The sequence below is a fragment of the Tachypleus tridentatus genome, chromosome 12 (assembly GCF_004210375.1).
Source record: "Tachypleus tridentatus isolate NWPU-2018 chromosome 12, ASM421037v1, whole genome shotgun sequence".
NCBI classification, from domain to species: Eukaryota; Metazoa; Arthropoda; class Merostomata; order Xiphosura; family Limulidae; genus Tachypleus; species Tachypleus tridentatus.
This window is the reverse complement of record NC_134836.1, coordinates 33,695,506-33,710,006: the sequence shown is the minus strand read 5'-3', so window position 1 is coordinate 33,710,006 and position 14,501 is coordinate 33,695,506. Positions and strand designations below refer to the sequence as shown.

Genomic DNA, 14,501 nt, shown 5'->3' with positions numbered 1-14,501 from the left:
GAGTTTTATACTGATTAAATATTTCTAACATGTAATACGCTTACGAATAAGAAAAGTGTGGAGTTTTAGAACTATGCAATTAAACTCGAATTTTTAACTAGAACTTAAAGTGGGTGGAACAATTTAGATTTAACTGCTAATTATCAGTATTCGTCAGAGATATTTACTCACCAGCGAACTCATTTAATATATAATTAATATTTTCATTTTTATTTCTTGCTCTAACTCAGAATATAATTTAAAATTGTTCTCTAAGAACAGAACTCTGCGACGTTGATTAAAGCAATTAAGAATCTTATTATGAAACGTGTCAATTGCCGGTGTACTAGTATTCTACTGTAATATTGTAATGTCGTTAAAGTTATACAAGTTATACTAAGATGACTGCTACTTATCGGTTATCTCATGTTACTTTTGATACAAATGTATTGATAATTATAGCTACAGACATGTTTATCGAAATTAAACTGTTCTTTTTTTTCAATATTATAATTCGTAAACGACAGAGTCTCAAAATATCACTGTGTTGCCAAAACAGGAATTCAGGAAGAGAAGGAAAATTCAATTATGTAAAATATTCACCAATTAGAGATTTTAGTGTAGAACGTGAGGAAGATGCAGAAACAACTACAAGTTCTACAACGACAAATTTATCAGAAATTTGTGACGTGAGTGTTAAGAAATTTAGTTCAAGACCTTATTAAGTAATTATGCAATGAATGCAAAAATGTAGGTTGCTTTTTCTTATTGTGAAGCATAAGCCTACGTAATGGGCTATCCAAACGAAATCCGGTTTTTAGCATTATAAGCCTTCAGATTCGACACTGAGGTACAGGAGATAAAAACTTGAAATATACAGTGGCGAGATCGAATCTCGTCATTGAACATGACTGTCATTACAGCCATATAGGCATTATACTGTGACGATCAGTTTCACTGTTCATTAATAAAGAGTAGCACGTGTCTTGTCTGTCACTTAAAAAATTAGGGACGGATAGCGAAGATAACCGAAGGCTTGCACGAAATTCGACAACAACAAAAACAATAAAACCGATACAAAATTGTCTGTACCACTCGTCGTTAGATTGAAAGCAGCTAGCCAACACACCAGCCGTCACACATACTTGAACTACTATAATCGAATTATGGGACTTCATCGTCACTCTTATACAACACTCATAGACGGAAAATCTAGAGAGAAAATTCGCAGTATTGGAATTGTAACTGTGGGCCCTCTCTAGCTGCTAAGGCACACTGGACAAGTGATTACATCAAATTGACCGAAACAATAATCTTGATTTGTACCAAATTAAGCAGCAAATCCACTGATACAAAATACACATTGACTGCAGAGTGAATCACGGAAAAGACGTAATTTATAATTATTGTTTTTACACTTTAATGAATATTTAATTTATATTCTAATTTGAATACACAGATTCAAGACCACTCTTATGGAATGACAAATCATTGTTCTGAATGAGATTCAAATTTGCTTCAAGTTTGACTCTTTAACTTTAAGGAATTATTTCATCATCGTATTTATCTATGATATTCAATATTGTTTTATCACATTTTATTATTAAATTAAGTTGAAGCTTGACTTTACGACCTTAAGCTAGGCCTGACATGGCCAGATGATTAAGGTGCTCGACACGCAATGTGAGAGGCAGGGATTTGAATCCCCGTCTCCTTCTAGCTGTCGGGATGTTAAAATGTGACAGTCAAATCTACTATTTGTTTGTAAAAGAGTAGCCCAAGAGTTTACGGCTGGTGGTGATAACAAAGTGCCCACCCTCTATTCTTTCACTGCTACATTAAAGAAGATTAACCTCGAAGTCTTTAGGTGAAATGAAAAAACAAACGACTTTTAGGAAGTTGTTCATCACCGTATGATATTTAAGATTTTTTAAATATTTCAATATAATAAATAAATAATATGAATTCGTTTAACAGTCTGAGATATATGAACATTAGCTTAGTAGCTAAAGTTTCTATTACGTCCTTCCTGCATTACAAGTTTTGGTGGACCAGTTCTTTAATTGTTTTGCTACTCGTTTGTCACGAACACAAAATGAGTTAGCTGTGAAGTTAAGATGAACGTAAACTGATATTGATAAATCATCATAACACTGAAAGTAATTTGACATTAATCACTTTTTCTGTATTTTAATACAAATCGAAATTTCTTTATTTTCTTACAATGACAAACCACTATATATCAATATATAGGACAGATTAATATTTATACTAAATATTGCTAAGAGAAAATATTAAAATCCACACATCTGATATTTAAAAATGAAATGAGTTTAATGTATTTTTAACATCAATTTTAATACATTTGAGTTACTTAATTACGAATGTTTTATCTGTTAAATAAAGATATAACTTATTTTATGTGATCGATTTTGTTTGAGACAAATATATTATTAACATATTTTTGTGTTTATTTCACAAGGATAACAAAAAGCCAATGATTTCAAGGGATCTTACACAAAGCGAAATTGATGGATTGCTGAAAACTGAAATTACCAATCAACTCTTTAAACCTGTCGATGAGAATAATTCTTTGCCAGAATTCAAAGTATAGAATTAAAACCCAACATAACTTCAGTTGCACCTCTTATTATTTATGTATTTGATGATGTTTCAATAAAGTGGAAGATAGTTTTAGTCAGCAAGAAACAAGTTCAAATGAAAGATTTCTGAAAATATTCCCAGAAAAACAAGAATATACTTTTTGTTTTATTTTATACAGTATTAGTGATTAAACATAATTATTTCTTTAGATAGTTTGTTTAAACTCTAGTGTAACAAATCAACTTGTAAAACTAAACATAAGATTTAAATATCGTTCCCGATTAATACATTGATTGAAATCTCCTCAGACATAACTTAATACTACAATTGTACATCCAGATTTTAAGTATGTTATTCGATTCTGAGAGATAAAAATAGTTAATTATATAGGGTTTGATCGAGAAATGTAGGATATTCTCACATCTAACACCCAAGAAGATCTGACACTTGATTGAATAATTTTTGCAAATTCTTTGTAATTCTCGGAAACAAAAATACTTTAATAATTGATCATAGTCAAAGATGGTAAATCGACAGCCTGTTCTTCTGTAACTCTCGTTATAAACATCAAAGTTCCGATTAATATAAATATTAACATATTAATATAAATTTTTCGCGTAGTCTTTTTCTCTGCTACGTTGACACCAGTTTATAGATAATGTAAGCAGTTGCTTCTTAATATCATCTGGACTGCATCTTGGTTTGGCCCCCGCTTGTACAGCGGTATGTCTACGGATTTACAACGCTAAAATCAAGGGTTTGATTTCCCTCAGTGGGCTCAGCAGGTAGCCCAATGTGGCATTGCTATAAGAAAACACGCACACACATACACATCTTGGTTTATTTATACTTGACATGTATATCCCTTTAATAGTCAAGCATCATTGTGTAACTTCTCATATACTGTCATTAACTGTGCTCAGTTTTTCTGCATATTACATGTATATAAAACCTGCATGAAATTTTATAAAATTATAATTTTCTCTCTTGAAGAATTTGAAAATAGTGTAAAATGCATCAGTTCTCCCTTCTTAAAGAAATTTTTATCATCGATAAAAATTTAACCACTAAACTTTCGTGTGTCTGTTGTTTCTTGTTGCACTGAACAACGGTTGCATTAATCCATCTAAAATGTTTTGTGGTTAGATTCATACTATAACCCAACCTTAATAGTGACCGAATAATATTTTGACGGTTATTTATTTCACCATAATATTAATATTATATTTTATTCATTACCACAACTCATTAAATCAATCAATCAATCATTTACATTACCAATCGTATTTAAAATTAGGTGTCGTCAATATAATGTACTACATAATTCGTACATAATGAATGTTTCTCAAAGCAATAATACTATCATCAAACAGTAATTTCATTATCTTAATCGTATATCACAAGATATACAACTTAATATATTACTACATCCAATACACTGGAATAGTGTTGTAAATCATCAGACATCCTGCTGTGCCACTGTGGTGTGTAAAAGTTCATTTTGTGTATCCTCATCCTCTGTTTTCCTTCATCAGTTAAACGTTCAGACTGATACAGATGATAACTTTTAACTATCTTTAACATAATTAGGCTTGTTTGTTTTATGAGTCTTTCTACTCATTTTCCAGCTTTATAGTGTTTACTCTTTTAACTACGGGAATGCATTACATGTACTGAGTAAAAAGCATAGTTAGACTTGGCATTCTTCTTAAGTTATTCCAATTGTTTGTTTGTTTGTTTTTTTAATTTCGCGCAAACATACACGACGGCTATCTCCGCCAGCCGTCCCTAATTTAGCAGTATAAGACTAGAGGGAAGGCAGTTAGTCATCATCACCCACCGCCAACTCTTGGACCATTCTTTTACCAACGAATAGTGGGATTGATCGTAACGTTATAACGCCCCTACTGCTGAAAGGGAGAGCATATTGTTGTGACGGATATTTAAATCTGTAGTCTTAGAGGACGAGCAGTGAATTCTCGCTTCTGTGATGCATTCGTTATTTGTTAGGTTGTAGTACCTTCACTTGTTTCAGTCACTATTTGTGACCAAAAATGTTGGCTTATATGTTAGTACTACTCTTCTGTCAAGACATTTTTTGTTTAGTCGGTCTTTTGAGATCGACATTAAGATGTAAGAGTGAGTGTTCTGAGCGAATAATGAACGCATGAGTTATTGGATTATATATATGGAATGATTTATGCGAAATGTTTATTTGTTATTGTAAAAAATAATGGAACTGAGCCCCCTTAGCCCCTTACCTAAATATAACAGAGCAGCTATGTCCCTAACTTGATTTAGATCTGCTGGGAATACAATTTTGCAAACACTACTGACACACAAGAAACGGTCTGATATTTCTTCACTTGGTGGTTCTTGTAGAACTACGGTGCTTGAAAATGGGAATAATATGATAAAATCATAGAAGATGCTGCCCGTAGTTCATTCAGTATTTTAATCTCATACATCTATGGCTTGCATGAGCAAGTCTTCATTCCCTCAATCACTAAATTTGAAAACTGAGCATAATTACATTGTATTTTTAATATTCTTTTGTACCTTTGAACCCAGATGACGATCCATCTTGCACTTTATTTTATTTTCTACGGTTTTAAGTGCAGTTACAGCTGGAATATTTTCCACACACTTCACACGTTTACATTAACATGTTATTATCATTTGAGCAATATTTTGTTTCCGAAACAAATGAATGGAAAATACGAATCTTGCTTGAGTATGGTAACATTTCAGTTGCTCAGGAAGGCTTCAGGTTTAGCTCTGTTACGTTATGGAGAACAGATACAAAATCGTTGAGCATTCATCTTTTATATATTACTTAAATATTCCTTTAAGACTGAGAAAAATTTGTATCTCAGAGGTATGTAATATGTCTTAAAACGTAATTACATGTGAAATTACACAAGATAAATTAAGTCTGCTCTCAGATACAATAAAGAAGACAATTGATATTACGTTATTCGAATTTGTAATATTTTATACACACAGGCGTTATAAAGCAAACTAAATATTCGTAGGCATTGTATGAAACTGCTTTAAAATTTCAGTTGATGTCTTTTTCTCAGCGACCGAAAATAATTTCCATTAAATGGAATTTAACTCGCCTGTCTTAATCTCAAATTATGTTTCTCGACTTATTGTCTTCAAACCACCGCACAGATAAATCAAAGGCCTTCATTGTATCAGTGTTTCGCATAAATTTGCAGTCTTCAATAAAATCACTTCTGGTGAGAATAAGTGAAAAGATTTTAACTTATCATCATAAGACAACTTCTTCATCTTAGGGATCATCTCTTTGAATACGTGGGTGTGTGTTTTCTTAGAGCAAAGCCATATGGAGCTATCTGCTGAGCACACCAAAGGGAATCGAACGCCTGATTTTAGCGTTGTAAATCCAAAGACATACCACTGTACCAGCGGGAGGTTCATTTTAACTAAGTCTATATCCATTCGTATATAAAAAGAACAAAACGCTTTTATAATACTAATTAGGGTTAATCAGTGATTTATTGAAGATATAATTACCTCTTTAGATTTGTTTGTATTTCTTGAATTTCGCACAAAGCTACTGGAGGGCTATGTGTGCTAGCCGTCCCTAATTTAGCAGTGTAAGACTAGAGGGAAGGCAGCTAGTCATCACCATCCACCGCCAACTCTTGGGTAACTCTTTTACAAACCAATAGTGGGATTGACCGTCACATTATGACGCCCCATGGCTGAAAGGGCGAGCATGTTTGGCGCGACGTGGATGCGAACCCGCGACCCTCAGACTACGAGTCGCACGTCTTAACACGCTTGGCCATACCGGACCCTTTAGATTTGTAAGTGGCGCATCTGTTAGCATATTAATTTTTCGTTTAGTAAAACCTCACTGTCTCGATGGCTGAAGTCAGTGTAACCACTATGCTGATTATCTTTCTTTTTTAAGTCATGCTACTGACTGGGTTTTCATCTACTCTAAACGTGTAAGTTTGTGTAACCCAAATTATTATAACCAGAATGTATTATGTTGCACTTAATATAATGAAATGGTATTTACTAAGTATTTTTTCAACTAATTAGTTGATCCAAGTTATTCAGAATACCTGAACTCCCTTAATACAGCTAAAAATACTCTATTTTTTGATGCATTCGGGAAAATTTACTAATTTATTAGTCATTTAACTTATACTAAAATAATACATATAGAATTTATAAAAATAACATATATATTTTAATATTTACTAGCGATGAGTTTACAAATTGAAATTGGCACCGATTTCCCTTAATACAGTTCAGCTAAATAATGGGAGATTTTTCAAGACATGTACTGTGAAATAATTTTGTAATCTCAGATTACCTTAATTCGTGAGACATAAATGTAAATTCAAACTAAATGATCCTCATTCAAACAAATATATGCTACAGTGGATGGTTGCATTTAGTGTAGAGTCAGGTTTGATGTTGTCATGTTATAAGGTGTTTAGACGAAATCGCAAGGAATAATAATTCTGTTAAGGCCATGTTCCAAAATGAATAAATATTATGTTAATAATTTAATTAATTCATTAACGACAGACTCATCCAACCTGGTTAACATTACATATTTGGAAGTTGATTTTTCCAGAGATCACTCGACTTTCAATAAAAATGTTAAATACACAACTTCACAAATAATAGATGATGTTATTGCTATTTCTACAACAGAAAGACATGTAGTGTTATTTAGGTGAATGATACAAAACAATATACAATTACATGTTGAGCAAAGGAAATTTAGTGACTTGCTTGACCAACATGTTATGCTGGAACTGCATAAATACCAAATGCTAAAATAAATCAGTATTAATACAAAGATATAATGTAGCTGTTCTAAAAGTTTATCAATTTGATTTCTTTACAAACTTGTCAATTGTATTTATGTGTGCTTATCTATTTTTACCTTACGGTCTTATATTTATCTTTGCACGACAGTTTGGTGTTTGTTGTTAAAGCCATGTTTTCTTACAAAGTTTACTCTTTATACTATAATGGAACTTTTGCTTGAATGATACTTGAAAAAAACGTTTTTATTACGAGATGTGCAACCTACAACTTCTCGAATTTTTTATCCTGGGTGCATGTCGATTTGCAGTAGGGGTTACGAATTTCTGGTTTCATCTCCGTTTCCTGTCTGGGAGAAATTTATTTTTCTCCACTTTCAGGGTAAAGATATGACGTCATAAATGCATCACACGCAGATCTAATGCACTGACGCCAAATATATAAAAGAATAGTACTGTCTGTTATTTATCCATGTAAATACTTCGCACAGTTTGCATGGATCTTCTTCAAAAATTAGTATGGAAATTCATTAGATCCATGAGGAAATACACAAGTTATAAATTTTGCATTTTGCTGGTGTTTTTGCGTTTTTAACCCCTCATTACTTAGCACCTGTTGATGGATCTTCACTACATTTGGCACGAAGGTTTATTGCATCCATGAGGAGATACATTCAAATTTATATTTCATAGTTTTATTTTTGCTATTTTTAGGGTGTTTTTTTTATTATGTGTAGAGGAAAGAACTTTTGCTATTTTTAGGGTGTTTTTTTTATTATGTGTAGAGGAAAGAACTTTTCATATCCTAAGACAACCTTTCATTAATCATGAATCCACACAACTTCCATACATTGTAACACAGGTCACAGTCATGTGGCTCCACTATCAAGAGGAAGGAGAGTTTTTTGTATCGTCTATGAGTCACTTGGTATTCCACTAACGTTAATTTTGGTGACAGCTTACGTAAAACGCTTAATGATCCACGCTACGTAATTTTTCTACTTCTTAAACTACAAATTTGGGCATCTTTACCAATCGTTTAATATAAGGATGAAACACTTTGCTACTGCAGCAGTAAGAAGTACACTATCAGAATGCCTTTTAATAATAATATATTATATATATTTATTGTGATGGTACATCACCTTCCTGTATTAAGGTGATACATTGGTCTTTTGTGGCGGAACCAGGCGTGGCTAAATGGTTACAAAGTCAGCTTACTGATCAATAGAGCTCAGGTTCAAGACGTGACGCCACTAAACACGTCCTGCATTTTGACTGTGGGTGCACCATAAAATTGAAGTCTATCTGGCAAGTTCTTTCTTTTTTAATTTCGCACAAAACTACACGAGGGCTATCTGCACTCGAGAGAAGGCAACTAATCATCACCACGCACCGTCAACTCTTGGCCTACTTTTTTACCAACACCACCATATTATGAAATCGGGTCCAGATTTTAAATTGGCAGTATGTAGGGTTTACAATATATATATATATATCTGGCAGTATGTACAGTTCACATTAAATAAATACCATGTATCTGGCATTTTTTTGATATGACATTAAATAACATATATGCGTATCTGGCACTATACAGGGTTAAAAATATGTTTATATTTAGCAGTAAACTGAGTGCCAAGTGTTGGTCAAGATAAGAATTCAGTACCTGGTAACTTTAACAAAGAAAAACACTGTATTTTTTTAAACTTCCCAGTCATTTCCTACCCAGCTCAGAATTAATGTGGTCAACTTGTTTGATTGGGTTTCCATGTATCAACTGTTCAAGATGTGGAATACTGTTTAAATCTTCATTAATAAACACCACAGACAAAACTAAATTTGATAAACCAGCAATTTCATAATAATCAAATCCTAGCCTGCCTTTATCATTCCTCAACGGTTCTATCTAAACCCCAACATTTTGTTTACTCTTAATATATTTACAGAAATCCTTACTGTTAATTTTTACATTTTCAGCCAATCTTTTCTCATACACGCATACTTTTGAAAATGGCATTGTTTCTAGTAGATTTTTTGACTTATCGGTGAAGAAATCCATCTTGAAGTTTCCATAAGCCTTTCTCCCTCATGCATTAACCCTAGCATTTTACAATCTTAGTGCAAAAATTGAAATCACACATAATTATGAAATCTTAATCTCATTGTAAAGTTTTCACTAATTTCATCAACATCATTTAATGGTCTGTAACAAATTCCCACTAAAAGCCCTTTCACTTTATAACCACTAACAGAAACCCAGATTTAATTTCTTTGCTATTATCTACAATATCCTCATCATAAATAAGAGAAAACTTGCACTTTTTATATGAGGTCAAGCTTCCCCCCTTTAATACTCTGTGTTTATCAAATAATCTGTAATCCTGTATTTCAGAAAAAACTTCTCTCATAAGAATCATCTGTTTAATCATGTTTCAGTTACTTCCATCAAAATCCTCCACTGAAACTAATGTTCTAAAATCATCTATTTCTTATATTTCTAACATTACAATGCTAAACTTTCTCTGCCTCTTATTCTTTTTGCATTTAGTTTTCCTTGAACTCACCACCGTCTAGTTCCAGTTTAAAACTCCTTATAACTGAGTTACTAGCTTTAGCAAACACTACACTATTTAAATGTAAACCATCAATTCCATAAAGTTCCCTCCTTCCATTGAACCAATCTCAAAGTCCAAGCAGCCAATCTGATCATCTTACATATTAAGTTAGGCCTAATATTTAGCCCTAGTGAACTAAAAATTGCACATCTTCATTACTAGCTTCCTTAAAAGTACACACTAATTTCCTTAGCCTACTGATAACACTGTTACTGTTAAGCTTAAGGTTTAATTACAAATTATCACTATTTTGTCTTCGCATCATGGTAAAGAAATTTACCTTTAATTATATAGAACTTTATAAATGAGTAAAACTGACAATATATACGGTTAATAGTTCAACTTCAAGTAAACAAGTTAATTCTTAAAATACCGAAAGGCTTTGTTTGTTTGTTTGGAAATTTCGCACAAAGCTACTCGAGGGCTATCTGTGCTAGCCGTCCCTAATTTAGCAGTGTAAGACTAGAGGGAAGGCAGCTAGTCATCACCACCCACCGCCAACTCTTGGGCTACTCTTTTACCAACGAATAGTGGGATTGACCGTCACATTATAACGCCCCCACGGCTGGGAGGGCGAGCATGTTTAGCGCGACGCGGGCGCGAACCCGCGACCCTCGGATTACGATTCGCACGCCTTACGCGCTAGGCCATGCCGGGCCCCAGAAGAGCGAAGAACGTTTTGACCTTCTTCGGTCATCGTCAGGGTCACAAAGAAAGAGGTAACTGACCGGAAGCTGACCAGATGTTTGGAAGGGTTGTGTAACTGAGTGTCGGAATGTAGAGGGCGGTGTTAGATGTTTGAATATATAATTTTATTATATTTAATACAGGTATAAAGGCGTTCCTTTATATTGGTTTATTTTGGGTTTAAGTTGTTGTATAAGTAAGGTTTCTTTAATTTTGCATTTGTTTATGTTTGTTTCTTTATTTAGTATTTGAGTGTTTTCTATGGTTATGTTGTGTTTATTTGACTTGCAGTGTTCGAAAACGTATGAAGGTGACTTTTTATGTTCTTTAAATCTGGTTTCCATTTTTCTACTTGTTTCTCCAATATAGAAGTCGTGGCAGTTATCACATTGTATTTTATAAATAATGTTGGTGTGGTGGTTGTCAGTGTAGTTTTTACATAGTACGAGGGCTGTTCAAAAAATACGCGGACTGTTTGAATTGCGCAGCTCCAGTTGGTTCCAGGGGAATCCGCTTGATGTCGCTAGGTTCGCACAGATCAGCTGATTACGACGCCATTTCCCGATTGCAGATATCTTTATTTGTGTATTAGCTACGGTTTGGCGGATTTCAGAATGAATGACCTGAAGGAGCAACCACTTGCTGTGAAATGTTGTGTTAAACTTGGAACATCTGCGACTGAAACTTTTGCTATGCTTAACACGGCTTACGGTGAGGTTGCTATGAAGCGTACGGCATGTTTCAAGTGGCATGAACGTTTTAAGGATGGTCGACAGTCCATTGAAGATGATGAGCGTCCTGGACGTCCTTCCACGTCAACTGATGACCCACACGTCGACAAAATCAACACCCTGGTGCGGGCAAATCGACGTCTGACTGTCAGGGAGCTTGCTGAAGAGTGTGGGATATCAGTTGGATCTTGTTACGAGATTTTGACCGAAAAATTGAAGATGCACCGCGTTGCTGCGAAATTCAGCCCTCAGAACTCGTGCGTTTTTGGCCAAATACTCAATCACTGTTCTTTCCCCCCCCCCCTACTCACCTGACCTTGCTCCTTGCGATTTTTCCTTGTTCCCCAAACTCAAAAGACCCTTGAAAGAAAAAAGATTTGAGACGATTCCCGAGATTAAGGCAAATGCGACGAAGTAGCTGGAGGACATTACAAAAGAAGCGTGCCAGGACTGTTTCAACAAGTGGAAACACCGTTGGAATAAGTGTGTGCGTTGGGGAGGAGAGTACTTTGAAGGGGTCCCAGACCTGTAACTTCTAAATTCAGTACATTTTCTTTTATGACGTCTGTCCGCGTATTTTTTGAACAGACCTCGTATAGACCTCAATTTTGTGCCTGGTTTTTGAATAAATTTGGTATTAACTGGAATGTCATATTTTGTTACTAGTTTTTGCCAAATGTTGGTTATTTGTCTGCTGATGTCGAGAATATATGGTATGGAGCAGTATATGATTTTGTGATTTTTTTGATTCGTGAGATATATTTACTTTTGTTGGTTGATTTTGCTTTCTCTCAAGATGTGTGCGTATAATGTTTTCTACGGTTTGTGGGGAAACTTATTGATGTTGATGAAGTATTGTTTTATTTTGTCTAATTCATCGTTAATTTTATCTGGTGAGCATAGTTTTATGGCTGTGTTTATTTGGTTTCTTAGTATGTTGAGTTTTTGTTTTGTTTCATGTGCTGAGTCCCAAGGAATGTATAGTCCAGTATGGGTGATTTTTGGTGGATTTCTGTTTTGAATTGTGTGTCGGTTCTTGTAATTTTGAGATTAAGAAATGATATTTGATTGCTTTCTTCCTGTTCACATGTGAAGTTAATGTTGGGATGTATAGAGTTAATGTGATTGAAAAAATTAAGTATGTGTTCTGTCGATTTGAATCCCGCAACCGTGTCATCTACATATCTGTACCAGTATAGTGGTGGATGTAATGCTGTGTTAATTGCTTGTGTTTCAACTTGTGTCATAAAAATATTGGCTAGAACTGGTGATACTGGGTTGCCCATGCTTAGGCCATTTGTTTGTATATAGTTTTGGTTGTTGAAGATAGAGTTTGTCTTTATCGTGGTGAATTCTATGAGGGTTGCTAATTGGTTGCTGGGAATGTCTATAGTTTGGATATAAAGTTCTAAGGCTATCGTGCAGGTAAATACAATCTTGGTAAATACATAGCATGGGCATTCTCCAAATATGTAACATCAGCCAGCTCATTTATCAAAGACTCTTTTAATTTCAAGTGTAATCTAAATCAACTTAATCATAAAGCCTTAATGGCCAGTTTCGATGTTATATCACTCTTTACAGAAGTTCCAACCACTGAAGCCTGCACGATAGCCTTAGAACTTTATATCCGAGACATGTCATCAATATTATAATACAGAATTGCACACACTAAAGCTTTGTCAATTCTGAATAAAATATCCTTAAATTTATTATAAATATTCGAATTATATGAATATGCACGTTTAGACGTTTGAATACAATATTATGTACACTACAGTGGTTTATTTACACTACCTTTCGGAATATCGCCTCATTGATGAAAATCGACGCCATCTTTAGACAAATTTTAAATACTTTCATTGGTTATTCCCGTTATTTTGCTTTGCATGTTTTTTGCATTATTTGTTGACAAGGAAGCATAAACTAATATATTTTTTTCCCATTTAAATATGATGAAATAAACTTCTTATTTGTTTGCTTCTTTTGTACTGTGTGGGAGGCTATGGTATTGCGTAATATAATCAGTCATACAGTTGCTTGAATGTGTTATTAATTTTGTTTAGGTTTGACTCGTTGATGCTTCCCAGTGGTTCAGTAGTATTTCTGTAGATTTATACTGCTATAAACCGGGTTTAGATTCTCGTGAAAGATAGAACACAGACAGCCCTTTGTGTAGTTTTGTGCATAATACCAAAATAAGCAAACAAAATAAAAATCGTTGACTGCACAGACTCACTAATACGCTTGCGCAATTGCACATTGCCTGCACACGGCTGTATACCCCATTATGCACGTCCATGCATAATACAAGACGAAAGTACAAACAAAAACTCAACTTATTGTTTGTTTTGGAATTTCGCGCATAGCTACATATCTGCGCTAGCCGTTCGTAATTTAGTAGTTTAAGACTAGAGGGAAAACAACTAGTCATCAACACTCACCGACAACTCTTGAACTACTCTTTTACTAACGAATAATGGGATTGACCCTACATTATTATAATGTAGCCACGGCTGAAAGGGCGAGCATTTTTGGTGCGACGGGGATTCGAATCCACGACCATCATTTTACGAGTTGAATGCCTTAACCTACATGGCAATGCCGGGCCTACCTCAATTTAACATAAAAATAATATCTTAACGTGGATTGTTTAATCCTTTCACGATACGCTCTATATAACATATATGATTTCGCAGATAATAAAATAAACATTTGCAGACGTTAAGTATTTATACTCTAATTTTTTAGACTTTTAGTAAAGGTTGCAACTCTGTTGTAAACAAAAAATCAGATTTCTTAATGAAATATTTAACTAAGTACTTATTTACGAAAATATTGAGTCTGTTCCGTTACTAATCCGAGTGCGAAGTGATTTTCATGTTATGATTAAAAAACTGTTATTCGTTCCAAATATTTTAATTATTTATGTAATCTCTAATACCTCCTAAATGCATTTCAAACATTTGTTTTCAGCAATACTTTATATTTTATCTGTCATTTTCTGTACCCTAACTGTATGTAGTCCGTCAACTTGATCGTACTCGTAATCACCTTGAAAGAAA

The 14,501-nt window shown here is 34.0% G+C and overlaps 1 protein-coding gene across 1 annotated transcript; it reads left to right on the top strand.

The window, feature by feature from the left end:
• The first annotated feature begins 380 nt into the window (after window positions 1–380).
• On the top strand, window positions 381–2,678 carry LOC143235608 (uncharacterized). The gene is made up of 2 exons (XM_076473844.1): window positions 381–668; window positions 2,462–2,678. The coding sequence occupies exons 1-2, from the start codon at window positions 381–383 to the stop codon at window positions 2,591–2,593; spliced, it is 420 nt and encodes a 139-aa protein (XP_076329959.1). The 3' UTR covers window positions 2,594–2,678.
• The last annotated feature ends 11,823 nt before the right edge of the window (window positions 2,679–14,501 follow it).

Coding starts and splice junctions, on each gene's coding strand:
- LOC143235608 (XM_076473844.1), top strand. CDS start 381: ATGACTGCTACTTATCGGTTATCTCATGTTACTTTTGATACAAATGTA. Junction 669..2,461: donor ATTTATCAGAAATTTGTGAC/GTGAGTGTTAAG, acceptor TTATTTCACAAG/GATAACAAAAAGCCAATGAT.